At 42.6% G+C, this 25,992-nt stretch overlaps 4 protein-coding genes across 7 annotated transcripts in view; 2 read left to right on the top strand and 2 right to left on the bottom strand.

Annotated features, from left to right (window-relative positions):
* Window positions 1-1,747: 1,747 nt before the first annotated feature.
* gpbp1l1 (GC-rich promoter binding protein 1-like 1) lies at window positions 1,748-17,866 on the bottom strand. Of its 4 annotated transcripts, none has more exons than XM_030402516.1 (13): window positions 17,758-17,815; window positions 17,613-17,664; window positions 14,601-15,942; window positions 13,934-14,048; window positions 9,834-9,963; window positions 5,859-6,187; window positions 5,448-5,523; window positions 5,150-5,346; window positions 4,864-5,007; window positions 3,801-3,956; window positions 2,657-2,781; window positions 2,467-2,569; window positions 1,748-2,380 (listed from the first exon to the last, which is right to left on the bottom strand). In XM_030402516.1, exons 4-13 carry the CDS (start codon window positions 13,991-13,993, stop codon window positions 2,210-2,212), a joined length of 1,491 nt encoding a protein of 496 aa, XP_030258376.1. In that variant the 5' UTR covers window positions 13,994-14,048; window positions 14,601-15,942; window positions 17,613-17,664; window positions 17,758-17,815; the 3' UTR covers window positions 1,748-2,209. The 4 variants fall into 4 exon arrangements, with proteins under 4 accessions (XP_030258376.1, XP_030258378.1, XP_030258379.1 ...); XM_030402518.1 differs by having other exon boundaries at window positions 14,601-15,307; window positions 15,388-15,942; window positions 17,613-17,801; XM_030402519.1 differs by lacking the exon at window positions 17,613-17,664 and having other exon boundaries at window positions 17,758-17,866.
* Window positions 17,867-18,051: 185 nt separating this feature from the next.
* On the top strand, window positions 18,052-19,344 carry LOC115572446 (transmembrane protein 69-like). The gene is made up of 3 exons (XM_030402514.1): window positions 18,052-18,237; window positions 18,418-18,463; window positions 18,578-19,344. Exons 2-3 carry the CDS (start codon window positions 18,425-18,427, stop codon window positions 19,280-19,282), a joined length of 744 nt encoding a protein of 247 aa, XP_030258374.1. The 5' UTR covers window positions 18,052-18,237; window positions 18,418-18,424; the 3' UTR covers window positions 19,283-19,344.
* A 1,355-nt stretch (window positions 19,345-20,699) lies between these two features.
* Window positions 20,700-25,882, bottom strand: ipp (intracisternal A particle-promoted polypeptide). Its single transcript, XM_030402511.1, has 10 exons — window positions 25,744-25,882; window positions 24,910-25,331; window positions 24,600-24,811; window positions 24,229-24,448; window positions 23,963-24,118; window positions 23,697-23,864; window positions 23,460-23,597; window positions 23,138-23,260; window positions 22,275-22,495; window positions 20,700-22,175 (listed from the first exon to the last, which is right to left on the bottom strand). Exons 2-10 carry the CDS (start codon window positions 25,247-25,249, stop codon window positions 21,951-21,953), a joined length of 1,803 nt encoding a protein of 600 aa, XP_030258371.1. The 5' UTR covers window positions 25,250-25,331; window positions 25,744-25,882; the 3' UTR covers window positions 20,700-21,950.
* The window catches only part of LOC115572442 (SH3-containing GRB2-like protein 3-interacting protein 1), a 58,912-nt gene continuing 58,794 nt past the window's right edge, over window positions 25,875-25,992 (top strand). The window contains exon 1 of the mRNA XM_030402506.1: window positions 25,875-25,949. The gene's annotated coding sequence lies outside the window, so the exon portion shown is untranslated. The remainder of the gene's footprint in view (window positions 25,950-25,992) is intronic.

The following is a 25,992-nucleotide window of genomic DNA, read 5'->3' as shown; positions in this document are numbered from 1 at the left end:
CATTTTACAGGGTCCTGCATTGTGTGTGCTGGATTACCACTGTTTTTTTTACACAGCGTCCTGGATTCAATTAAAGAATGAATTAACCCAAAAATGACAAACTCAGTCATTATCTACCCTCCCTTATGCTGATGGAAAGTTGAATGGCGTTATATAGTCCACAAAACATTTCTGGAGATTCACAGCAAGACTGTGTCGCATCGTTCTCCCAGATAAGCAGTAGAAGTAGATGGGGACTTAGTTTAAGAAGTAAATAAACCATCCCAAACAACAAAAAAAAGTACAACAGCTCGTCCTGTGTAATGCAAGTAACGCCCTGACATCCTAAGGTGATTTGAAAAGATGTTAGTTACAACCCCGACGCAGGGGAGAGCTCCTGCACCCACTACTGGCAGGTCTGTGCTAACGCCTTTAGCTTAACGGCTGCAGTTAAGATTTCAGTTGTAAAAAGGGTGCAAAAAACATTAAATTAATGTCAGACAAGTTGTATGGAGGCATTTTTGTTTGATTTTCATTTGGTTGTTATTTTATGTATCAAAACTAGAACTACTGCCCAGTGGTTATGTACGATTGCCAAACAGAGAAAGTAGCTCACATGCTTAATGAAACATAATTAAGCAGTTTTTGGTAAAAGACAGATGTATAGCCACTTCAAAAGACAATGCTTTAAAGGAGGTACAGCTCCTAAGAAGCTACAATATGTAAGGTTGCTGTGACCTTTGGCCACCAAAATCTAATCAGTTCATCCTTGAGTCCAAGTGTGGCTTCGCGCCAAATTTGATGAAATCCCTTAAGGCATTCTTGAGATAACAGCTCGTGAGGCAGGGGGTTGCTGTGACCTTTGAACGCCAAACTAGAATCAGTTGATCCTTGATTCAGAGTGGACATTCATGCAAAGTTTGAAGAAAATTCCCCAAAGTGTTCTTCAGACATCGCGTTCACAAGAATGGCCTGGAAGCACGTACAGACAATAGGCAAACATAACAAGTCCTAATCTACTTTAGTTGTTTCAGAGAATGCTGCAATGTTGTTTAGCCATGAAACCCTAGAAATGTTTTGTGGACTACCAAACATCACCTGACTTTCCATCTGCATAGAGGTGAGTAGATGATGACTGGATTTTCATGTTTGAGTGAACTTACCCTTTAAGCCACCTTTATTGTTATTAGTGAAAGCTGTGCTTTTTCCTGCTGTAAATCAAGATCTCTGCTGTGAAAGAGGCATGAATGTTGAAGACACCATAGTATTTCAAAGCCTTTCCTTTCACACTGGAATGAAATCCAAGCAACAGCTGAACATCAGCATGATTACTTTGTCTTCTTTCAAACATTAAATTGGAGGTTTTTTGTTTTAAGAAACCCGATTCATTCAATTTTTGTGAGTATCTTCATAGAAGAGGTGTTGTTAATCTCAAGTTTGGCCATCTGTTGCTAAGCTACAAAGCAAAAGGTACCATTTTTCTACTTTTTATTCATAAACTAAATGGACAAATGACCCTTTTAAAATCCTGTCCTCAGAGCAATTCAAACACAACACCAGTTAAATTCAGCAGCAATTAAAACAAGCATTTTGCATGTTGTATGCTGCATCTGTTGTTCTTGGCCGAGGAGGACATAGCTGCTATAACTTTGCAAACTCATTATCTTGCCAGTCAGGCTGATCAAGAATTTGCCTCCAAGGCAGCGTGGGATCAATGTGATCTACAGAAAGTAAAATGCATGTGGACTCAAACACCACAGTAGCCAGATTCATATTGAAACATATCAGCTTGTCAGGAACCAATTTTTATTAATATCATTAATAATGTGTCATCGGCATCATCAATGAAATGAGTTAGTCTGTTTAAAGCAGAATCAAGTGTGCATTCATTGCCCTTCTTTTCTTGATGAACACTTCAGTTCCACAAAGCGAGGAAGAAAAAGGAAGTAGGAGAAGGGGGGGTGGGGGGTCAAAGAGGGCAGGGACTGCAGTGAAGGAGGAAACGCAGGGAAAACGACGTCTGGCGGAGCAGGAATCTCCCCCTTCACTGGGATATGATTGGTTTTTCCCTTGTGCAAGAATGACAACAAAAAAAAAAATCAAAACAAAAGGAAATTCAAAATGGTGCTCTAAAAACAAAGATGAGAGAGGAAGAGGGGGGTTTGCTTGCTGGGATGTTGTGTTGGCTGTTGTGTTGTTGTTGTTTTTTATTTTGTTCCGTAAAGCCACGTTAGGATTTGATGCAGTCGTCATCGTCAGAGGTCTGGCTGCTGCTACTGGTTTCGGACTCTGAGCCCTCCTCGACGTTCGCCTCCGCCACACTCCTCCAGGGGGTGAAGTGGAGGGTCACACCCCGCGCCCTCGGGAGAGCCCCGTTCCTTTGCATGCCGTTCCTCTTCAGCTGGCAAAAGGAAACAGTCAGTTAATGTGTGAATAAAGAGCCATTTTCTTCTTTTATGATTCTAATTTCTTCCTGATGTTTCTCACCTGTTCAGTTTTAGTCTGAAACTCTCTCAGCTCATCCTCTGTCAGAGGCAGGAAGTTGTCATCGTTCTCTGGGTACTCCTGCCAGCCCATGGCCTTCAGCAACCTAGAAAAACAAGATCATTTTCTGCTTAGTTGACTGTGTGTGTGAAAGTGATGGCATCTGTGTATAAGGCTGTTTGCAGCGTCCTACCGGTGCTCTGCCTCCAGGGAACTGGACAGGTGTTCGGTGTCTGAGTCACTGAGGGAGTAGGACAGACCATTCTCGTGGCAGACTTCCTCGCTGTAGGCTTTCGGCTCTGGGGTGCTGCTTTCACCCTGAGAGCATTCACATACCAAGAAAGAACACATTAAAGCCAAACTCTCGCCAAAATGCAACCTAAGCTTTTTTTTGTGAATGTACCCGAGGCAAACCGTCGTGTAAAAGCATAATTACAACGAAAGAGGCAATTTTAAGATTTACCGTATTTTTGTTTTCGGGTCAAACTCATTTTCAATGAGAGTGCTACTGGCACTTTTACGATAGCATCAAAATTGCTATTTTTAAAACACTAGGAAGGCTCGACACAACATGAAACTTTGCTCGTAGTATCACCAGGGTCTCTACACATGAACATAAACTGGCAATTGAAAACATTTTTACTTTAAATGATCAATCTGAAATAACTGCTGACTTTGCAGTGTAATGGCTGTAGAAAAACAACACTGAGCGTGTAGATTGCTTCTCTATAAACATCACTTCCACTGTGCTATTCAGTTAGCCACCAGGTGACCAGAGGAATGAACGCCACATTACAGAACAAAGGAAGAGCATCGGCCATTGCGCAAACAGATGCATTGTTTTTCCTGGTCACCATCCCCAGGTAATGGCGGATCAACTGGATAACTGTGGAAACTACACCGCAGAAGAAAAAGCGCAGCGCTGATGGATGAGGCAAAGATGGGGAAGAGAGAGAGTGACAGAAAGCGAGATAGCTGTTTCTAGGTTAGATTGCATTTTGTATTGTTGCTTTCTTGCTTTGCACAGTAGCTAGACTTCTAAAAGTAGCCATGTTGCTAACGACACCAACAATAACATCACAGTGAAACACTAGGAAGAGGGAAAGTTGAAAGTTTTCTACTTTAATAAAAGTGTAGTTTTTTTCCCCTGCACCAGTTGTAAAGAGTCTGCAACAAATCTAACAACAAAACACACAAACAGTATGGCTCTCCTGGGACTATGGACAGGACAAGTACCATTTTGACAGTACGTGGTCATGCAACACCCTAAATGGAGCGTTTTCTGAAACTGCTGTGTTGTCCTGTGTGACAATTTAAGAAACCAGACCGCCGCCTACCTCTCCAGATGTTCCCGGGCTGCTGCTTGTCGTCAGCTCTCCGGTGCCCTCGTCCTTCAGAGCTCGCAGGAACTCGCTCTTACGGTCCGGACCGCGGCGCATCAGCTTCAGCCTCGATGGGGCGATGTCTATGGGAGGAGTCGTGCTCGATGGGTGCTGTGTGTATGACATGGGAAGGCAGAGAGTGAAGGGCCGGGAGGAGCCATGAAGAGAAGAAAAGTGAGTTGACAAACTTTTTTTATTTTTTAAATGAGAAGCCATCCATTAGCTCTCAAATCCTTTTGGCTGGTGAGATTTTCAAAATAGCACAGGAATGATCAGCCATTTTAACTGCCTGAAGATTGAGGGAATAAAACAGTCACATTTAACACATGGCAGACAACCCATTCAGTTACTGCGCGATGTGCACATGTGAGTAAGCATCTCAGCCACCGACCACACTGACACATAATTACTATGTTTAAATAAAACCTGTGATTTACTCACACGAGGGGAGGCGGCTACATGTGTCGCATGCAGCCAAAAGAACTAAGTTCAACACAGACAACTGAATTGCTATTTTAACAGTCTGCTTGCTGTGGCGTTACACAATTTACTATATAGTTGGAGCAAACACTATCATTTAAAAAAAATGTTCATGTTGGGGTTAGAAAAATCCCATAACATCTGCTGTAATTAAGTACAAGATATTGTATTTCTCACTTTTAAAGGTCTGGTCCTAAATACATTATCGACTAGGTATGTTCCCTCTCAACCAGTGAAATCTGCAGATGGAGCCCTGCTGTTTGCTCCCAGGTCAGTTTGTGACAAAGGATGATCAGGCTTTTGCTACTGGAGCCCCCACACTAGTGAACTCAGATGTAATAACACACATCTAGCTTCTTTTAAAACTCTTCTTCAAATCTTTGTCTTTGCTCAAGCTTTTGAAATGTCTGATAAAAGCTTTTATTTCTATTAAAATGAGCTCACTTTATCCATCTTGTCTGGTTTTCTTTTGTTTTTTCAGCCCTTTGTAACACCGCTACATAAAAAAAAAGGTCTTCATTATTAATATTGTCCTCACCTCTTTCTGGGTGTTGTGCTGTGGTGCACTGACTGGGGTGCTGGGTTTGGCTGCAGAGACGGGGCTGGTGAAGACTGAATCTCGGCCTGGCATGTGAAGGCCAGACTTAGTGATCTCTCTGCCACCGGATTTCCACTGGGTGCTCTAGACGAGAGGACATATAATGAGTCTCAGTCACAAATACGGACACAGCTACTTATCAGTTTAATATAAATGTGATTCATTGGTTTATGTTGGGAAAAAAGCAAGCTGTTGAAATACAGTGACACATCTCAGGAAGTCTTACTTTGGTGGGGGCCACAGCAGGCTTTGGGACCAGGTTCTTGTAGACGCTGGAGCCTGCAATGGGAGCTTTGCTGCCGTTGGTGGGCAAGGCGCCAGCAGTGGCAAACCCTGCGGAGAAGGCTGTGCTGGGGTCCTCCTTGGAAACCTTCTTGATGACCAACATTTTGGACACCATCTGTTTGCCACTAGGGGGGTTTTCTGGAACATAATCAGATAGCGATGAAATGTCAGAAAGGTCATGAGTAACTGATCTAAAAACCTTTAACCAAATCTTGTTTCTTGAAGAATTTAGATCTTACCCCACACTCCAGCATGGGGGGCCACTGCTCGCATCGTAGTCCCAGGCTTTCCAGTTGTTTCAGGGTTGAGGGAAGGCTAAAAAACAAAATATAAGTGTCTGCATTGAATATCTTGGTGTTCAAATTTGTATTTTTAAAATACGTTAACATCCAAGAACCTCAGCATATTGTTGCCAACAGGTTTACGCTGCATTAGTAAGTTTAAGGGAAGCTCCTGTGATGCATAATCCTAATGAGTTTTACATTTTATTCCCAGGGTAAATATGAGCAAAAAGAGAATGTTTCTGACAATAGTTTTCATAATCCAAAATCAGGTGCAGTGTGAACAGTAATCACAGTTTTCCTAAAAGTGCAGTTTTGTCTTGCAAGAAATATTTCATGGTTATTGAACAGCAAAGGTGATCTACTCACAAAGTCCTCTTCCACGAACTTTAGCTTGTCGTCCTTGCCGTCTTTGCGTTCCTCGTTGGGGAACTTGTCCTGGTACGAGGTGCCCTTGCGGGGATGAAAGTTGCCATTGCGCTGCCGGTGCCCCACCTGCCTGTCCCTGTCGCCTCCTACCCGTTTGGGGTGGCGTCCCTGGTGGTGGTGGCCATCCTGGGCGCCCCGTGGAGCTCCATGCCAGCTGGGTGTTTCCTTCCAACATGAGCCCCCCGCCAGCCCACCATGCCCTCCCTTGGCCACCCCCGAGTCCACCGAGTCATGCCTCAGAAGCAGAGAGGGCTGCTGCCATCCGTCACCTTAAGAGAGAACAAACATACAGTGTTGTTAACAATGTCATTGCACTTTTGTGTTGAATGGATGAAAATGAAATGGCAGATGACAGATAGGTAAGTGAGGATTCCCTTATAACCTTCAAAAATAACATGTAAACACCTTGAATCTTAGTGGTGAACACTGTTCACCATATAGGGCTGCCAGCTAATGAAATCCAAGTGAATCAATAGTTCTGTCTGCAGATGATTTACTGAGTGGATGTTTTTGTTACACCAGCACGCCAAAGTGGTAGCAGATAATCATGTGTTTCCCCGCTTGCTGGTTGGGGAACTGGCATAATGTTAGCTGAAACTTGACACCATTTCCAATGTGGAAAACACAAAGAAGGTGTCAGAACGAATCAACTCAGAGCAACGTCAGAATCGTTTATCACCCTTTCGGAAATCCTTTTTATGTTTGTGGCAATTGTATAACAAAAACAACAACAACTATAGTCAAAGACAGACATTTAAAAAACTAAATGCGTCACATCATCACCAACAATAAAGAACATAAATAGACCACAATGCACGTGACACACCACATATCACAAGGATTTGTTTATACCAGAAGTTATAAAGGATCTCTGGGCACAGGAAGTCCGCAAAGATGATACCCTGTACTTCCGTCCTGATGGTAACAACTCATATTCACCATAGAGAGAGTGTGAGACAGGTACAGGTAAATAGTTTTTCTTAATTTTGACTCTAAATCCACTCACAGGAGGACTTACTGTGTACATTCATTGCATCAAGTTTACTGGAATGCATCTTTGGTGAACTAAAACTACCAGGAAAAAAACAGTTGCAACTAGCTAAATAAAAGCAGCAGAAGATAATAAAGTTTGATCCAGTATTTCTCGCTGGCATTAGAGAGCCCTGATGCCTCAAAGCTAATTAAAGCTTTTGGCACAACAAATTCAAGAATTGATGAATTCCTTCAGATGAAGGGAAAAATGTCTAAAATTGTATTTACTCTGCTTCTTTATACAGACACACTGTTGTAACTTTGCCAAAATGAGCATTAAGCTACTGCAGTATGACAGAACAAGGAAGAAGCTTGAAGACTAAAGCAATCATAACAAGGCAAACCAGCCACATCCCTGGCAAGTTGCACCCACAGGAGGTTCCTCTGTGAAGGAGCAAAAGTACCAACAAGTTTCAGAACATTTACATTTCAGAAGAAGAAGTTGAAGATTTTGTTTAACATTTCTGGATGGCAGGGCACGCCAAAAGCATGCAGAGACACATTAAGCTGCGTTTCGGCTTAATTGTGAGGCAAAGTTAGGGACAATGGCAAGACATCCCTGGGACTATAGACTGAACTCTGGTTGAGTTCAGTCTATAGTCAAGTATTTGGGTTGAGTTTAGCCAATGCACCCAAATACTTGTCCCTGTTGGTACAACTGATCACAACAAAATAATTCATCTGGAAGAACACCACTGCAGAAACTGGGATGAATCAGCACAGACATTGCAGGAAAACACAGCAAGTTGGTGGGTCTTTAGCATTAAATTCACAAAATTGGAAATGAGCAATAGTTAATTGGAACTGGCACCAAAGCAACCATTCATTCTCTGGCTGGGCAGCGCTGTTTAAGTGGAGTGTATATACATTGATCTGAACACTGGTGACCCAAAAAATGTACATGTTTTAAATTACAGGACAGATGGTTTGAATGAGGTGTAAAGAAGGCCTTACAGGACTCCAACGCCACCTGTCTGTTGCTTGAAACCCTACTACAACACAGCTGCCTCCATCACTGTCTCCTGAACAGGTGGCCTCAATTATTTCCTCATCCACTACAGGGACCTGAATCATATACTCCTTCAGGAGAGGTTTGCTGCTTTCCATCATCTTTAACTTAACACAATGAAAGCCCAGCAGAATCATTTTACAACGACTTTGCATAACTGATTTAATGTCTGAAACACACCCGGTGCTTTTACCATCCAGAAGGCTTGAAAAAAGATAAAAGGAGCATTTAACTAGTAACCAAACTCCACCTGTTCAGTCTTCACGCAACCACTTTTGTCAATGTGTCAGCTAATATTAAAAAACAGCTTTGACAGAACACTGGCCACCTCTGGACGCGGCTTCAGATGCACAGGTAGAAATGCTGTAAATGCATCTATTTCTCCAAGCACAAATATAACCTTTACTCCTCCCACAGAGTAACTACATCAGTAGCAGTCTGTGGAAATAAACTTGCTGTCTGATTTTTGAAATACATCTATGGTCTGTCTCCTTTGTCGCCGTGCTAATGGCAGCTAACACTAAATTTACACGCAAGCTAGCTGAGAGAAGGCTCCAGTTGTTCTACATGACATTGAATACAGAGCACTGAGCTGCTGTTGCGTATAATGATCTCTGTGGTCAAGTGTGAAGAAAAAAATCCCTCTAGTTCAGAAATACTATTCATTCATATGTTTGTGGTAACTGATACATATGGGTTAGCTAATGCAGCTCAACTATCATTGTTGTAAATAACCAACCTAAGTACCATCGTTATTCATCTTTTGGTGACAGTTACTAAACATCAGGAAGGATGACAGGAGACTGACCCTAATTTGCATGAACCAGAGAAAACAAAGATGGATAGCAGTGGCATTTGTGATCTGACCAACAGAGACACATTTACGCTGAGTGGCCTCTTTATTAGGACATCCATACAATGTAATGCAATTCATTACAACAACTCTGCAATTAAGTCTACTTTTATAAAGAATATAACAGTCAGTTTTTGTTGACAGAGTAGAAAGTGTGTACATTAAATATTCAATTCAATAATAGTTAATATAGTTAATAGTTAACAGTTTTCCATCCATTCCATCCCATCTCTGGTCAAGCAGCACAAAAACTCCAACTGACTGGGCTCCGAGCGTTATCGGCTGATATACAAAAGTTCCATCGGTGGTCTCTTTAGAACACGATCAAAAGAGCCGATCGACAAACACAGGAGACGGTTTCTCTATGCGCGCTAAAATATCACAGCCACGCACGACTGTGCTGCTCAATGGCTGCTGAAAGCTAACCAACTCTCCCCCTGCCCATATCAATACGGACTTTCAGTGCCCTCTTGGTTTACCCAGCTTATCATACTCTGCAAGGTCCTGCCAGCAAGCCGTTTGTGACTGAGGGATAGATGGACCAGTACTGTGTAATAATTCTCATAACGTTAGGTCTTGTGTTGAGTGACCAGCCAGTGATTATAACTAGCGCTGACAAAGTGCTGTGGAGAGACATAACTACAGTAACAACAGAAAAAGTGCTCAGTTGGAGTCAGAGGTAGTCCAGTACATTTGATCAATCTTCTGTCAGAAATTATTGTAACCAGATACAAATAGTGAACAGGTGGTGGAATACTGGCTTCAGGGCACAAATACATAACTACAAAGACTTGGCCAACTGACTTTTTTATATATAAATATATAAATGCCACTAATAAGTAGAACTTTAGATGACAAAGTCAAGAAACATCCTTTTGCCAGATACTTGCACTGCACTGGGCTGTGCTTCATCAGCACTATAGTGTTCAGTTACTAAAGCCATCATGGCTCCTTTCTTTTTGCACATATTCAGTTGGGCTCTGCAATAAATAATGATGAGATTACTTCTCTGCACTGTTACCTGATGGGGCACGCAAGGAGCCGTTGTTAAAGAAGCCATCAGAGGAGTTGTGGCGACGGCGGCTCACAGAAGTTCTGCTGTCCCTGTGGAGGTGGGGCTCACCTTGTTTCTCAAGGTTGGCAGCAGGGGACTGGAGGAAGACAGAAAGAAGGACATGGCAAGTCAAAGTGGGACTCTACACTTAAATGGCAGATAATGAATCTCATGACTCTCTTCCAGGGTCAACTGACAACACATAGGAACAGAAAATTACAAAACAGATATTTACCACAGACTACTTTTTGGGACAGCTTAGATTAGCACAAATCCTCTCCATACACAGAGTTCCTTTCTTACTCCCTCAGAGAACTAAAATAACTGTTCAAAACTTGTCAATATTGGGATCTATTCTCAGGGGAATAAAGCAAACAAAAACCAACATCATAGGACCTCAAAACAACCTTGGAATGCTTTATCACAAGAAATACTATGGACTACTATGGAAGCCAGTAAGTAGAGAAAAACACAGTGTACATAATTCTTAGTGGTGAATCCTGAAGTCACTGCATTGGCACAGCTGTGTGTTTAACACTGTCGACTGCAAATGCTTAATTCCATCTGAATCATATCCTTGTCATCGGGAGGTTCAAAGATCAAATAAGACTGTGTTCTTCAGCCTATCCCTGCAAGCGGCGTCTCGAGAAACTTCTATAACTTTCACAGGCCATATAAAGCGATTCAATGCAGAAAAAACCTGGGGGAATGAGTTGGGAGCTCCAACTCTAAGAGCGTCTGCGGGCTAATCCCTAACGACAAATGACATTGAGGTGAAGTCATGTGTCAGCAGGACAGTGACTGTGCACTTATTTCTCGGTCTTGACTCTTGATTTCATGGACAGGCCGCTTAGCTGGGCAACTTCCTGACTCAAAGATTACACCGAAACTGGACAGGAGAAACACATTTACAACCTCAGATGGACAGTCAGACAGATCCAAGCGCCTTTTTTAAAACGAAGGACAAAAATCAATCCCATCATTCACCAAACATCTATCCTTCTTCAACTGCCAATCCCCCAAGTGTTACTTCAAGAGCAATATTTGAATGACATTTTGCATTCTCATATGATATTTAAACTAAAATGTGGCAGAAACAGCCTTGTTCCAGACTTCTTAATCATAGTCACATCACAAATTCTGCACAGCAATTATAATGTTGCCTCTGTGAATTGCTGTCTCTCCTGATGGAGTCAATTCAAGCTTTTGTTTGTGAGAATAAAGTTGGTGACATTACTGAGCTGTGACAGACAGTCTGGGACAACTTAAACACAGGCCAACGGGTCAGCACAGTCCACAGTTTAATCAGTGCTCTTGATATTTTAAGTGCTTGTCGCTACAGATTAAAAACAAATACAGACGAATGCTGCTGAAGACAGCCTGGCCATGCACTGGCACTCGCTAACTACATGAGCTAAAAACGTAACTTTTTACCATATTTTCTTTTATCTTAAGACCCATCTTTGCAGAAATGTCCTTGTGAGAAATCACTAAAAACATGACAAATATTCAGCTATGCCAGCAAACGTTATTCAGACAGCCTGGCTTGTCTGTTGCTCAACATCTGCTGAACAGAGAGCACACAAGCTAGGTTGAGTAGTCACATTCTTCAATTATTCCTCTAAAAGAGGCTCAAATATTTCTTGAGCTAATTAAACACAACCCCCCCATTTGTTTCATTGATTAGTGTCCATGCAATAACTATGATAATGCTTCCTGATACAGGAAAACAATGGAATCAATAAAGGTTAGTTTCCTATATTGTACTACCTCATCATGCATTGTAATGCAAGATGTAACAACAACTGACGTTTTCTCCTGAATTCGTCATAACAACCAGGACTGGTTCAGTGTTAAAGCGGCTCGGTGGAACTTCTGTGTTGTGCTGGAAGCCAGCCGTTAGCCGACTCCATTTCTAAACTAACATTAGCTGCGGCTGATCCACGTTAGCAGAACGGGGAGAGGCACTGTGGAACGTGTATAAAGTCACATCCTTTGGACTGTCGCAGAAAATCTGACCTGAGTCCTTCAAAAAGCAACCCACAATCCAGCAGCATTAAACAACTTAAACAGCTCACAGGCTTGTTTAAACAACCAAGAGAGACGGGGGGATGTCTCATTTTCCATGTCACAATCTGCTCACGTACGGCCAATAGAAAAGTGATTAATACAGGTAAATTGCTACAAATTATAACAAAGAGCCCCTTTAACCTAAAAAAAATCTTTCATGTCAGAGTGACCAGGTGTGCTAGTCACTCAATATTTGTGAGGGTACAAATAAATCATCACCCAACAAGAAAAAAGTCTGACTAATATAATGTTAAGAAAATGTTAGAAAGATACTATAGAGATGACAGCAGAGCAGGTTGACAGCTGTTGTCCATTTCACTCAGCTATTGAGAGTGAGGAGTTGTCGTCATGGTACAAAGCCCCTCCCTCGATCTCGCGGGATCTTCCCCCTCTCCGCCATGATGGCAGGATGCCGGCGGCAAAACACGATTGTTTACGTGTCCTTAACTCTGTAGTAGTGGAGGTTTTTACAATTCCGCACTGTTTTACCATGCCTGGAAGTCACTGCTGCGTTAAAAACTGATTCAGTACCTCACACGATTCATATGGAAAACATAGGAACAATGGGATACAGTTTAGGTTGCCGAAATGGACACAGCATAAGGAAAGCAAGTCTCTGACCTGACGAGTAGACGCCGGATTGCTTGGTTGGCTGCAATAAGAAGAAAGGACCTTACTTTCGATCGCACCCCCCAGTCGATGAGAGTGTGTTCTCTGCATTTTCACTCGGGTACATTCTCTAAAAATGTCTTTTTGCCGGTACAACGCTGTTTTCACCACCCCCGGGCTTGTAGATGGCCAAGTCCTGCACCCAGCCGCAGCAGAAAGTCTCGTAACTTTCCAAAGACTTGTGGCTTTTAAACTCCTGCATTGTGTAGTAACTTACACCAAAAACAAGGTAACTGACGATGTGCATGTATGTGCATGGAGGTAAATGATCCAGGTCTCTGTGCCATTCCGCTGCAGGGAGCTCGTATGGGTCGATATTTTGGATGTCCGAGAGCTTCTCCAAATACCGCTGTTATGCGCTTGGTGTGAGCTTGTTCCTGTAAGGTCCCTTTTCTTTCGCCTTATCTTTTTGCATTGCTTTACTTTCTTCCTTTTCTTTCTCATATTCGTAGATCCGTCTCTGTCCCGCCGAAATAATAAATGCGCAGAAATTAAAGAGCTCTGGACTGTTTAGTCGCGCCTCTGTGAAGTTCTGCAGGCGTTGCCCCTGACAACCGATAGCGTCTCCTACCATCATGGCCGACCGGCTCAGACCCCGCCCAGATCAACCCAAATCAGCACGTGACTCCTCAATCTCAATAGTTTCTCTCCATTCCACTGTGCAGCATGTAAGGATGGGTATGATAGGATTTGATTGATAATACTACCCTTATTGATACCATTTATTTGTTTGGTTCTTTACCAATAATCTTATCCATTTTTGTTCATCACTAAATTGCTTTTTAAAATACATCATCTTAACGTCAGAACAGGAATAAAATTGAATGTTTTAAATCAGTCGACATTCTTTCTAGAGTAGCAAAAGTAATTTTTACAAAAGCAAAATCACTTTAAACCCAACAATATCTCACTGGGGGAAAAAAATAAACTAAATCGAGAATAAAATACATAAATATCCTGACATCAAAAAAACAGAATGAAGCTTACAAAAAATTTACAAAGCAAAATCATATATCTCTTCCGCAAGAGCCTTCAACTTTTTCCATCCTCTAGCCTGAATACTCCATGAAATCCAACCTTCTTCTATCATCTGTCTTTTTCATGAAGGCAGACAATGTCTAGGTGAGCCTCTGCTGAACCATGTACTGACTGCACTGTCGGTCCCTGAGGGTGACTCGTCGCTGACTGCACACACACCAACACACATACACTCAGGTGTGCAGTTACAATTTCAAGCTCTGTCTATCTCAATCGCTGGTTTATCCTGCAATCATATGAAAACAAACTCAAATACATACAGTGCACTGCACATACACTTGGGCACGCACCTTGGCAGGCTGGGGCGTGGAGAAGTTAAGCCAGGCAGGGACAAAGTCATGCTGCGCCATTTAGGTCCAGTGTTTCCGGTCAGTGGATCGAGGCATCAAACCTCATGGCCAGGATCTATCAAAAGAAAAGAGACATGGTTTTAAATTCCTATTGTTTTTTGTCATGTTTCAAGAAACACAAATCTCTGACACAATCTAAATCCCTTTGATGCCCATCTAGCTTTGATTTCATGTCATTTCTTCCAAGTGTTGTTTTCTACCATCAGTTATGCTGAAATTCACTGCATAAAGGTCTCCCTCAAGACAAGCCAAAAAAGAGTCCTATTCTTAGCAGAAAACAACAAAGCTCGACTCGCTGCAGCTGTGCCTGTGAAGCTGATAACTGGTTGACAGTCTGGATGGAAAACATTTTGTGTAGCAGGATACAAGATTTACTTTGCTATGTGTGTATGTGATACATTTATATAGCTCATCGTGCCTGATTTTGCTCAACTTTTTAAATTGGCTTTAAAACTATTATGTGTACATGGTGGAAAATTAACACCTGCTACCCATACAATGTTGACAGATGACTTGTAAAGGACCAAGCTACTACAGCAATCCATTTAATGGCTATGGCATGCATATTTGCCCTGGCCAAGTCAGTTGGGTGTAACTTTATCATTACCCCAGAGTCTTTGGCTCTGAAGTCCTCTGCCTCCTCTCTCAGTCCGGCTGGGCTCGTTCTTCAGGCCTGATGGCACTGATCACAGAGTGCGTGCACTGACAGTGAGGGAGCAGCAGCACACCGACGACCCCCTCTCCAGCTCCGCCAGGACAGCACAGCCCCTTTCCCCAGAGGCAGATCCCTTCGTCCAGGATGAAACACTGGGAGATGGGTCAAAAGGTCGCAGGAATGATCTGGAATGTCGATCCAGAGAACTGGCCAAGCAGGAAGTAAATTTGAAAGCAGGAGTGGACCAATTCTTCCTTCTTGAACCAGATTCCCAAGCAGTTTGTTCGCCCGTCACGTCTCTGATGAATTCTGAGAGCTACTGTATTTTTTGTCACCAGCAGACTGAATCTTTCACCAATTCATTTGAACCATTTGCAAAAGATGACTGTCAGGAGTAAGACTCTAAATCTGATTGGACTTTATGCTGATTGGCAAACTGAAGTGATTTGACAGGTGATTTGTCCCGATGATGAGGAAGAGCCAGGTTGTCTTATTCTCAATACAAAGAGCAGTCCTCTGCAGTGGAATATGGACAGCAGCTTGTGTAGCAGTCCCACTTTGACACCAGATGGGTGGAAAGAGACAGGTGTTGTCCAGCCACACTGCGTGCCAGTATGATTTCACGTCGACTCACTTTTACCGAATCATTTTAAGGTTTACTGAAACGCATGCAGAAAAGAAAATAAGTTCAGAGACAGTCTTTCACTGGCAATGGAGGTCACCGAGAACCACTGCTCACCTCATTAAACTGATGAAAAAGACTGTCTGACCTTGAAGAAAACAATGCTGAAAGGTTCAAAGTCACATGACAGTGAAGGAAGTAAAACCCTATGTTACATTGCAGTCATTTTCAGCTTTGGTTAGTGAAATAGAGATGCTGCTGGATGATGCATTATAATGCCGTTTTTATCTTTAAATGTTTTAATATCACATCTGGAAGATGCCCATTTAATCAGTTTGGGGTTTCTGATTAGAGTAGATATAGGGTATAACTCTGATTTCATAGATATGCAAGCTCAAAAGCTAAACCCAAATCCTCTGTGCTTCAAAAGGTCTTCGTGTCCTTCAATAAAACTTAAACATGTCAAAAAAAATCCTCAGGACAGCTCAATCTACTCCTATCTCTCAGGGTGAAAAAGAGAAAGTTGAAAAATAGAATGCGTCCCAAAATGTGTCAGGTGGTTCTCTCCAATTCCTCTTGAATCAGTTTTTCCTCAAAAATAAGGTTTCCGTGCAGGTTTTTTCTGTTTTCTTGCTGAGGCTTCTCTGGTATCTGCACAGGAACGGACAGGACCTGCAGTAAACAAAAACAGCGTTATTGGGGAGTTTGGGAAAAAAAATCATCTCAAAGCTCCAGGCTCAAAGCACACAAGCCAAAATCAGCTACTGGTTTATTAAGTAGGCATATCTTAGCTACAACTGATAATGTAACAGTCCAGCATAAACCCTTCAAAAAAAAGTTTGCTTGGTCATCATTTAAACCGTATTAAAAGAGGTGCTGGTGCGTGTTTGTGGTGCTAGTGAACTGTTAACAATATTTTGTCACCCAAACGTAATATCAATGGAGGGGACGAAATATCGCTCAAAGTTTCTGGGCATTCATCTCAGTGCAATACAGTCAAATGTAACTGCACCACAAAGTACAGCTTCCAAAACGACCATTAGGTTGAATCAAAACCTTCTTTTCTGTAAATGCTGGATCAGACTCATGTGTACCTAGCAAAGTGGCTACTGCGAAAACAGATAAATTGGGCTTAAAGCAATATTTCCTCCATAAAAATATATCTTAGATATTTGCACGGTTAGTGCAAATATGTAAGACATATTTATGAGACATTATGAAAGATGCTCCTCCTTCACCTAATGCCAACATAGCTTACAATTCAAGAGACAACCTTAAAAAGAAACTGCGTTTGATACTTCAGATACATTTTGAGAGATACCAGAGAAAAACCATGACTCAGTGATCCAAGAATCATTTCATGCTGAAAGCTGGCTCTTTTATGAAATTGTGTCGTCTTTGGTAAATGAAATATTTATACCAGTGTAAAAATAACTCGAACACTTTCTCCCCAGACTGCTGCGAATCTAAACGGGCCTGGCAGTGAGTGCAATGCTGGAAGGAACTGAGGTGTACAGTCACAACAGGGATTCCTTCACCCCATCAAGCGAGCCATTTAAATACATCTTCAAAGCCTGTATGGACACACTCAGAGCTACCATGGGCTCGTTATCGTATCCCTACTGAACTATTATGTAACAACTCAACATCAATGAGCTTGCCACGGACACGGGCTCTAATGAGTCTAATATTTTATCTCAATGTGAAACAACACAAATGAATGACGGCTAGGATGATACGGCTCATTTTGGAAAGTAAAACACATGACCGTTATACAGTATGGGAAACGCACATGTCCACAAACACTGCAGCAAACCAATCCAACACAGTAACGCTGGATGCACGTTTCACCATGCTAACAAGCTGAGTAATGTAATGGATTAAAGTGCACTGAAATTAATTAAGACGCATAGCGGCTATGTTGTTAGCTTACAAGTCAACCTCAATCCCAAACTAATAACGTTATCAGATGTGTCCCAACTCTGCTGCTAGCTAACTGTTTATTAGTTAACTAAGGTTAACGTTAGCGTAGCAACTGTTAGCTAGAGGCTCGCGTTACCCGAGCTGTTAACTACCCCGCTAACACTGCAAGATGGTTTGAATAAATTAGGACGGTTATAGGGCATAGCAAAGTAAAAACGCATTTAATATGCTCAGAGTGGTCAAAACTGTCTATTTAAGCAGCTGTCACGAACATACAAAAGAGGTAAACAGACCTGGCTTCGTTGGAACAACACAGTTTCAAAATGGCTACCTTAGCAGCGGCAGCACACATTCATCAGCTTGCTAAGTGCTAGCGAGCTAACTTGCAGTGTTTAATGACGGTGCCGTGTAGCTGTTACCTTCTCCTGAGCAAGAGAGCCTCCGATGGAGAATTAGTCAGATATATTTAATCTGCAAACAAAAGCGAGATAACAATTTTCTGCCACAATAAACTTCTTTAATAATGCAGCTATTGGTGTTTGTTTGGGTTTACGGAGCGCTTACCACTGGCGCTGGCACTGAGGGATTCGAACAGCCTAAACGATGTTACGTTCAAGACCCGTCGTGATTATGCAACTTGACGAGGTTACACTGTGTTTTTAATGTCGAGTCGGCTTAGCAGTGATGCTTTGGTACGTACATTTCATTTTTAATTGAAACGAAAAGTCCTCACTTTGAATTCCTACACGACGATTTTCAAAATATTCACAGAACACAGTGTTGGAACCACGTATATTGGGCTTTTGCCATATTGAATATAACTTAATACCTCCCCCGTCACGGACAGCCAAACCAGTCGATATCAGAACCAGTCCCATTCAAGCTTGGGAAGATCAGGAGACAGGCATTTAATCGAGTGACGATAGAATGGGAAACACGAACGACCTTAAATTTAGCGAGTTAACGTCAACTTTGTAACCAAGCGTTATATGTAACCGTGCCTACAGTGGCGTTGCAACCCATTAAATGACAGACAATTAAAGGGTAAGGTTTAGTTAACCACAACAGATGTAGTTTATAGGTTGTTACAGGAGGATAGATCTATATTGCGTCAGGTTAACCAAGTGGTTGTACGCTAGTAGCACGTTAGCCATATGTGATTATATCGGAGTGAATATGCTGTGGGGGGTGTTATAATCCAAATTCATTACGTATCTTTTTCAGATTTAAAATGATTCCATTTGCATCTGGAAGACGCATAATTTCTGGGGTAAGACCAAAAAACTATTTGACAGTTCACTACTTGGTAACAAATAAAAACGGAAGCATTGTGCCAACATTATATGAATATAAAACGATATTAAATGCACTGTTGTGTTCTCAGGTTCCGGTATGGAGATGTCTTCAGCAGATAACTAGAGCCCAACCACCAACAAAAGCTCAGCTGCTGTTTCACACTCAAGCCTCCTCAGTGGTAATGCCACCCAGACTAACATGCACCAACAGGTTGTTGAGCATCAGGCCTATGAGCTGGCCTGCATCTCGTCTCTGCCATGAGGATTCCCGAAGCCCCTCAGAGAGAGCTGACAGCAAAGGGGGTTTCAGTTTGAGGGCCCTTGGCCACGCTCCAAAACCAGCTCTGTACCTTGGTTTCTCTGGGCTCATCCCCTTCATCTCTGCCCCTCTCCTGATGGCTGCCACACAGTCCTTCTACCCTGAAGTGGCATATGCTCAAATGGTTTACGGAGCCACTATAGTCTCCTTCCTTGGAGGTGCCCGCTGGGGGTTTGCCATCCCTGAGGGTAGTCCTGCTCAGCCTGACTGGATGAACTTGGGCAACAGTGTGGTGCCATCACTTCTGGCCTGGCTGGCACTGCTCTGCAGGGACAATTTCGCAGAGGGTGCCCTGGTAGTTATTATGGGACTGGGTCTCTCACTGCACTATGACCTGACCCTACTGCCTGGTTACCCCTCCTGGTTTAAGGCCATGCGGACTGTCCTCACTCTGGTCGCCACCTTCTCACTGGCGGCTACCCTTGCAATTAAAAAATTCTGCTCTGAAAAGAAGATCAAAGAGATTCAAAATTGATTTAGAAGGACAGTTTGTACTGTCAGCCATATTGACTCAATAAAAATGATACACCATGTGCAGATCTGCAGACTGTCTGGTTTGTTCCTGCTGTACACCTGCTCACAGAAGCTATATTGTTACTTAAATAATTCAATCAGAAACTCCTCTTGTCATAGGTTTAACCATTGATTGCAAGAAATGGAATACAGTTATGCTTGGCGCTGATGGATCTGCTCTTAAGGTGTTCCCTGAATTGACCAAGCAGCATGCTAAACCAAAACAGGGAGTGCAATGAAGAAAACCCCCCAGTATAGAAAAGACTAATCCATGAGGAAGACAACACTTATACTGTTATAATACTATTTTTTAACCCAGAAAGGACTAATAAGCCATATCTAGATGGACCACCCTGTGGTGAGAATAGCTTTGATTGGTGTGAGACTGATTGGTAGCGATGATTGGATGGGCAGACTATCAGTTCTACCTGCCCAGGGACTACGGGTGGAAAATAGCAACTTGCTAAAACCTGGTGCAATGCATCTCTCCTTGTTATATACAGGGTTAATGTTTTATTGTGCACTGTCCCTGTTTAAATGAGATAAATAATGATAATAGTTGATTACAGCTGGGGTGTATGACTTCCATGTCCTGCATGAACTAAGGCTAAGTTTCATTAGTATGAATATCAACAATTTGCAAGTTTCAAAACGGGCATGGAAATGTCTAACTTGTAAGGGTTTAGAGTAAAATACCCAAATGTAGGCAGACCTTGAAATTAATTAACCATTTATCAGAAAACATTTGCACAATCACATTTTGTGCTGTGAGAAGTACCCTGAATTTAATGTCTGAGCATACTGATGTTACATGTGCAAATCTGCAATTTTGCATTATTATTTGCATACCTCTCCTTTTCATTGTTGCCTATCTCCAGACTGATTAAGTCTAAAACCACAGCTAAATGACGCAATATTGTGTTTGAGTTTGTCTGCTACCTTCATTGGTTGTTAAAGATTAATTGTGCAGTATAGCTCTGTTACTTTAGGAACCATTCCCAAACACCTGTGAAGCTAAAGCATATGTTGAAGAGACTCAAATATTTGATCAACAATGTAAAGATAAAGACTGACATGCAATGTAAATGTTAAGTGTAAGTCCTAGTTTCACTGGTGGAGATCTTGCCCTGAATATATGCTGCATCAATAGCGAATAACGTTGCAGTTCTACAGTAGCAGACCTCTGCCACACAGATGATTGCGGAACCTAATAACTGTAACTGGCCGATAACTGTACTTAGAAGTATCCACTGAGATGTCAAATGTAATCAGAGCAAGTGTTGTCAATGTAGCTTTCTTGTTTGTGCAGTGCAGGAAATCCTCTCTTACTAAAGTGTGTCAAGTCAACTGACTTTGCTATGTACAAACTCAGTGCGATGTTTACAATGGGACCACCTTAAACTTTAATTTCTAAAAAATAAAGCAACTTTACAGAGTTTTTGGGCAAATTCTAAAAACGCTAGAGTCCAATTTGTCATAACAGACCCATCACACATTCATACCATCACTTAGTACATCCGGGAGACATTGGGAACTGTCTTGTTGATCTTAAACAAAGACCAAGGGGAATACAGGTTCATTTCAAACCCAGCAGACACGACTCTTATCAAATTTATTGAGAAGAAAAAGCAACCAGGAAAAGATGTGTTATTACTTTTGTGTGACAATTAATTAACAATCAATTAACAGTACATGATAGGGAATATTCTCACTGTGCAACAGCTCCACTCAGTTTGCAAATATAATGAGCTCCAACATCTAGGGAGAGAAACAGGATAACTTACCATAAAGAAGGTAAATAAATCTCTTACATTGTGAACTGTCTGGTAGTTAGTGTTGTGTATTTCAACATCGGAAAGATGAAATGGAAATTGCCATACTTTCAGGTGCCACTGATGAGTGAAATGATAGAACACTCTTCACTTGCTTGGATTTCAGTGTAAATAGTGGCCAAGAGGCACTATCATTTATAGTATCATATATACAAAAAGGATCCAGTGAAAATTACTGAGCGATAACTGTGGTGTACTGTTCAAGTAACTAATTATTTACAGAAATCACTTACCGTGGAACGTTGGTCCCATTACTGAATAGGCTCAAGTGGTTTGATAAGTCCTCCAAGTAGCAACGCACTCACTTCAAACATTTCTCTTAAGAACAATAAACTATAAAAACAGTGTTTTCAAATCCTATCCAAGTTCATTTGAGTTGAAAAACTCTGGTCCATTCGAAGCAAGACCTCTCCACTGTGAAAAACATCCTTATCACAAGGATCGATTTGTCTTTCAAATACACAAAAGAAAAAAACAAGTCAGTTGGCATGCTGATAGTCTTGTGAAATGAAGCGAGTTGAAAATAAAGATGCAAGTGAGTTATACAACAGTGTGATCGGAAGCGGTTTTGGCAGTTATTCCAGTTTTGAATAGGCGTAATCTTATGTTTAACAAATGTCAAATGTTCTTGACAAGTAAAATAAAGGAAACATGTCTAATCCATGTATAAATAACATATGATAATGTGAAAGCCTACTAGAGACAGAAACGTCCTAAGGTGCAGCTTTTCTTCAGTCGATGCAGTTTTGGGTGATTCAGGTGGTGATATGGATGCTCACAAGCTTGATATTCCAATTGTCACAGCACAGCCAGCCCGCCGTCACAGCGGCTGGTGATCATGTTGCCGACTTCGGTCCAGGTGTCCAGGTGTGGGTCATAGATTTCCACAGAGTCAACGGTCACCGGGGCAGAGAAGTCTCTGCTGGCAGCTCTACCACCGACAGCATACAGCAGCCCATTGACAGCTGACACTGACACGCCTGCACGAGCTGTAGACATCGGGGCCACCTCGACCCATTTCTCCTGTAGACAGAGGTGAGGAGAATGTTAGGACACTGGTATTACTGGTAAACCGACTGGAGATTAAATCGTCACAGACAGCAACACCTCCCCCAACTCTACCTCTTCTGGACAGTACTTCTCAACTGTCTCCAGTGCGCCCAGTGCCTCATTCCAGCCGCCCACTGCGTAAATGCAATTACTAAGGCAGGCGACTCCTACATAGGCCCGACGTGTGACCATGACGGGCAGGGCGCTCCATCGATGGGACATTGGGTCATATACCTCGGCGGAGCGCAGCTCCATTCCTTCGTCACTGATTCCTCCAATCACATAAATAAACCCTGAGAGGAGATGACAGCATTAACTTCACTGCACCTTCACTGAGTGGTCAAGTCTTAATGTCAAGAAATAAACTGTAATAAACCCACGAGAGAAGGGGAGTTCAGTAGTGTGTGTAATTGTGTATGAAAAAGGACTTCACTGTATGTAGATGTTACACTAGATTATACACATTTACTTTTCGAGAAAAATGGAGGACCAAACAGGGTAACCACATCTTCTAAAAACATCAAATTTAAGGACTTTTCAATGACTTTGCAGGTCCAGTTTCTTCAAAATCAAGGACAGAACACAGCATCGTTTGAGATGCAGGACAAGGTTATTTACAACAATGAATCAGTTTCAACAATTAGAATTTTCATAATGAGAACTAGCAGTCTTTACAGTAGCCCACTAACCACAATTAAAAAGAGGGAGAGGCTTCAATGCGTGCTGCTGTGTTACAGTGATAGCAGAGAAAACTGCTGGTGACACACATGCAGAAAAAGAAAACCTAGCCTATATACCAACAGAAAGTCAAAATATAAGAAAATGACATATATATACATTCCAACACTTCCAATGAGCCATGTAGATTGTGTATGTGTATATTTAATTAAAATATTTTCAAGGATTTCAAGGATCAGTGGGAACCCAGAACACACCTTGTAGCTCACAGCAGCCAAAGTAATAACGAGGAACGGCCATGCTGCCGATGACCTCCCACTTGTTCTCCTCTGGGTCGTATCGCTCCATGGTCTTCCCAATCTCAGAGCCAATCCAACCACCTGAAGAAGCACAATGTAATTATCAGCTGGTGGTGACATTGACTAACATTTCCCAAAATGCTGATTCTAGTGGGTCAACAGTGGATCCTACATTTGCCACAATGTAAATTAATATTTTCCCTAAAACTGGTATATGCCCACATCTTTCATGTTTACAGTTTGTGCTGTATGTATTTTAGTGAAACATGGGGACATTTACCAAGTGCGTAGAGAGCTCCGTGGCAGGGGCAGACGCCAACTCCACAGCGGGGATAGTTCAGAGATGCCACAGCAGCCCACTGCTTAGTCACAGGGTCGTACCTCTCTGTGCAGTCAAAAATCATTGAGTCTTTCTCACCTAGTGAAAAAACAAAAAAAAAAACACAACTGGAGATTGTTGAGGTTTCTTTTATTCTTGGGCTCGATCACAAACACAAGATGGGCTCAGCTGTCTCACCTCCAACCACGTAGATCATGCCCTCCAGCACTGCGACCCCCAACCCGCTGCGGGCCTGGTGCAGAGACGACACGGTGGTCCAGTACTGGTTAAAAGTGTCAAAGCGCTCCACACAGCTCAACGCCCGGCTGTCACTCCAGCGGCCGCCCTGCAGCCGAGTGTAACCTCCTGCGAAGAGGAAACAAGTAGAGGTGTGATATTTAAAGGCATCTTTGGAATTTATCAGGTAACTTTTCTATGCAAGAGAGAGGGATTTGAAACTGAACCTATGGCATAGAGGTATTTCCGGGCTTTTCTTCTGGGTCTCATCTTGGCTGGTTGGAGCTGACTGTACAACTTATTTTCTTTGGGTGACTTTGTTACTTCAGTGTATTCCTTCAGCAAAGTCTGCAGTGCCACCCGCAGGCTGAAGTCGGTGATACCTTTATTGTAAAGTTCAAGATGCTGTTTACAGTGTGTCATCTCATCATCTTCACAGCAATATTAAGAAAATAAACCATCAGATATGTAAAATATTTTGTGTTTTCCTTACACTCTATGTACTTGAACAGTCTCTGTGGGGAAAGCAGAGGGAAGCGAACTGGTTCCAGCACCTCCACTATATGTTTTTTCCTCTTTGCCACATCTTGGAGAACCCAGTCCATGGCTGCAGTGAATACCTGGTACTCATCCTCAATTCTTAGCTCTTCGCTTCTTAGCAGCCTCACCAGCTGATCCTTCGACAGGCCCTTAAACTCATCTGTGACACACACCTAAAGGGAGATGGAGACTATCTGTAGTTATCAAGCGGATGAGCTTGTTTTGAGATTAGATTGCAGGCACATCCAGCTTTTTTAACTTACCAGGTAAACACAGAACAGCTGAGATATCAAATGACACACAGTGTCTCTGACTGTTTCCTACCTCCAGAAAGTGGACATGAATGTAGTTCTCGGTGAACTCTAGCATATCCATGCAGGCAATCTGCTCAAGGAACTGAAAGATGCCCACACAGTTGATCGGATCCATGTGGCCCTTGAGGAACTCTCCACAGATAGACACCACCTCGTTCAGCTGCAGCATGTCTGCTGCCACCATCAGCTCCTGGACGTTCTCCACTGTCACACTGATCACTCCTGATAAGACAGGGAGCACATGTCCATTCAGAAAGAAACGTACATATCATGTAGATTTGATTGCACATGGTGGTGGGAATGTCAGGATCTATGCAGACCTGTGTATATGAAGTCCAGCAGCACCTCAAATACTTCAGTCTCCACTCCGAGGATCTGCACCTCCTCTTTATCCGCCTCCCGCATCCCCCCGGAGAACAGAGCAGCGAAATACGGGCTGCTGGCAGCGAGCACCAGCCGGTGGACCCTAAAGACCCGGCCGCCTACATTCAGCCCCACGTCACAGAAGTCGGTGCGGAGCCGCATCTTGTTCATCTGGGCCAGGATGAGTCTGGCGTAGCGGTCTGAGGCCAGCAGAGCCTGCTCGCACGCCTGGGTAGCCATGGCAGCATCACCACCACCACCACAACAAGTGGATGTTGACACAGAGATGGAGGACATGGCAGCGGGGGCAGGTCTGTGTTAACATGGGGGCCAGTATTCCCAAACCCTCCTCTCTACTGAGTCTCGGCATAAAACAGGCCTGAAAGACACGAGCTGATTGCATAAACACCAAAAAACACTCAATTCATTGTTGTGTAACAACACAGAGCTGAGGCAATGGCGGCAATAACAAGATATAAACGTATTAACACGGACTCCCATGATAGTCTCATGCTACAACACACTGGTGCTGTCAAGGGTGACTTGCTGTCCATCACTCGTTTACTGCACGGCCAATAAAAATAACATCTGCCGTCGCCGTTAGCCAGGCATGCTAGCCAACACAAAGCTCACCAGGATGGACTCAACCATCATTCTCAATAGTATTATGCTCAACTGTAACAAACAACCTTACCGCTCGACCAAGCCTCAGAGAGTGTCAGCTCACAGAGAAATACGCAGTTTAAAGGGATAAAATGTCCAAATTTAGCTTGTTTTGAGCAGCGACTTACCCATAACTTTACTGATGCAGGATGCAGGCAACTTCCGTCGCCCTGCAGACTGTCAATCCTTTTTCCAGGATCGACTGCACTCGTCTGGCCGATGAACCTTCAGTCATAATGAATCAATGCCCGATAACGTTGCCTTTGCTGTGAGTTTGTGTCGTCAGCGACCATCATCGTCTCTTTTAAGAAACAGAACCCCAAATGACACGAAGGTACTGCTTATTTCACGCCTTTGAGTAATTTTCACATGATTTT

Source organism: Sparus aurata, chromosome 21, assembly GCF_900880675.1.
Source record: "Sparus aurata chromosome 21, fSpaAur1.1, whole genome shotgun sequence".
Classification (NCBI taxonomy): Eukaryota; Metazoa; Chordata; class Actinopteri; order Spariformes; family Sparidae; genus Sparus; species Sparus aurata.
This window is presented reverse-complemented; position numbering and strand designations above follow the sequence as displayed.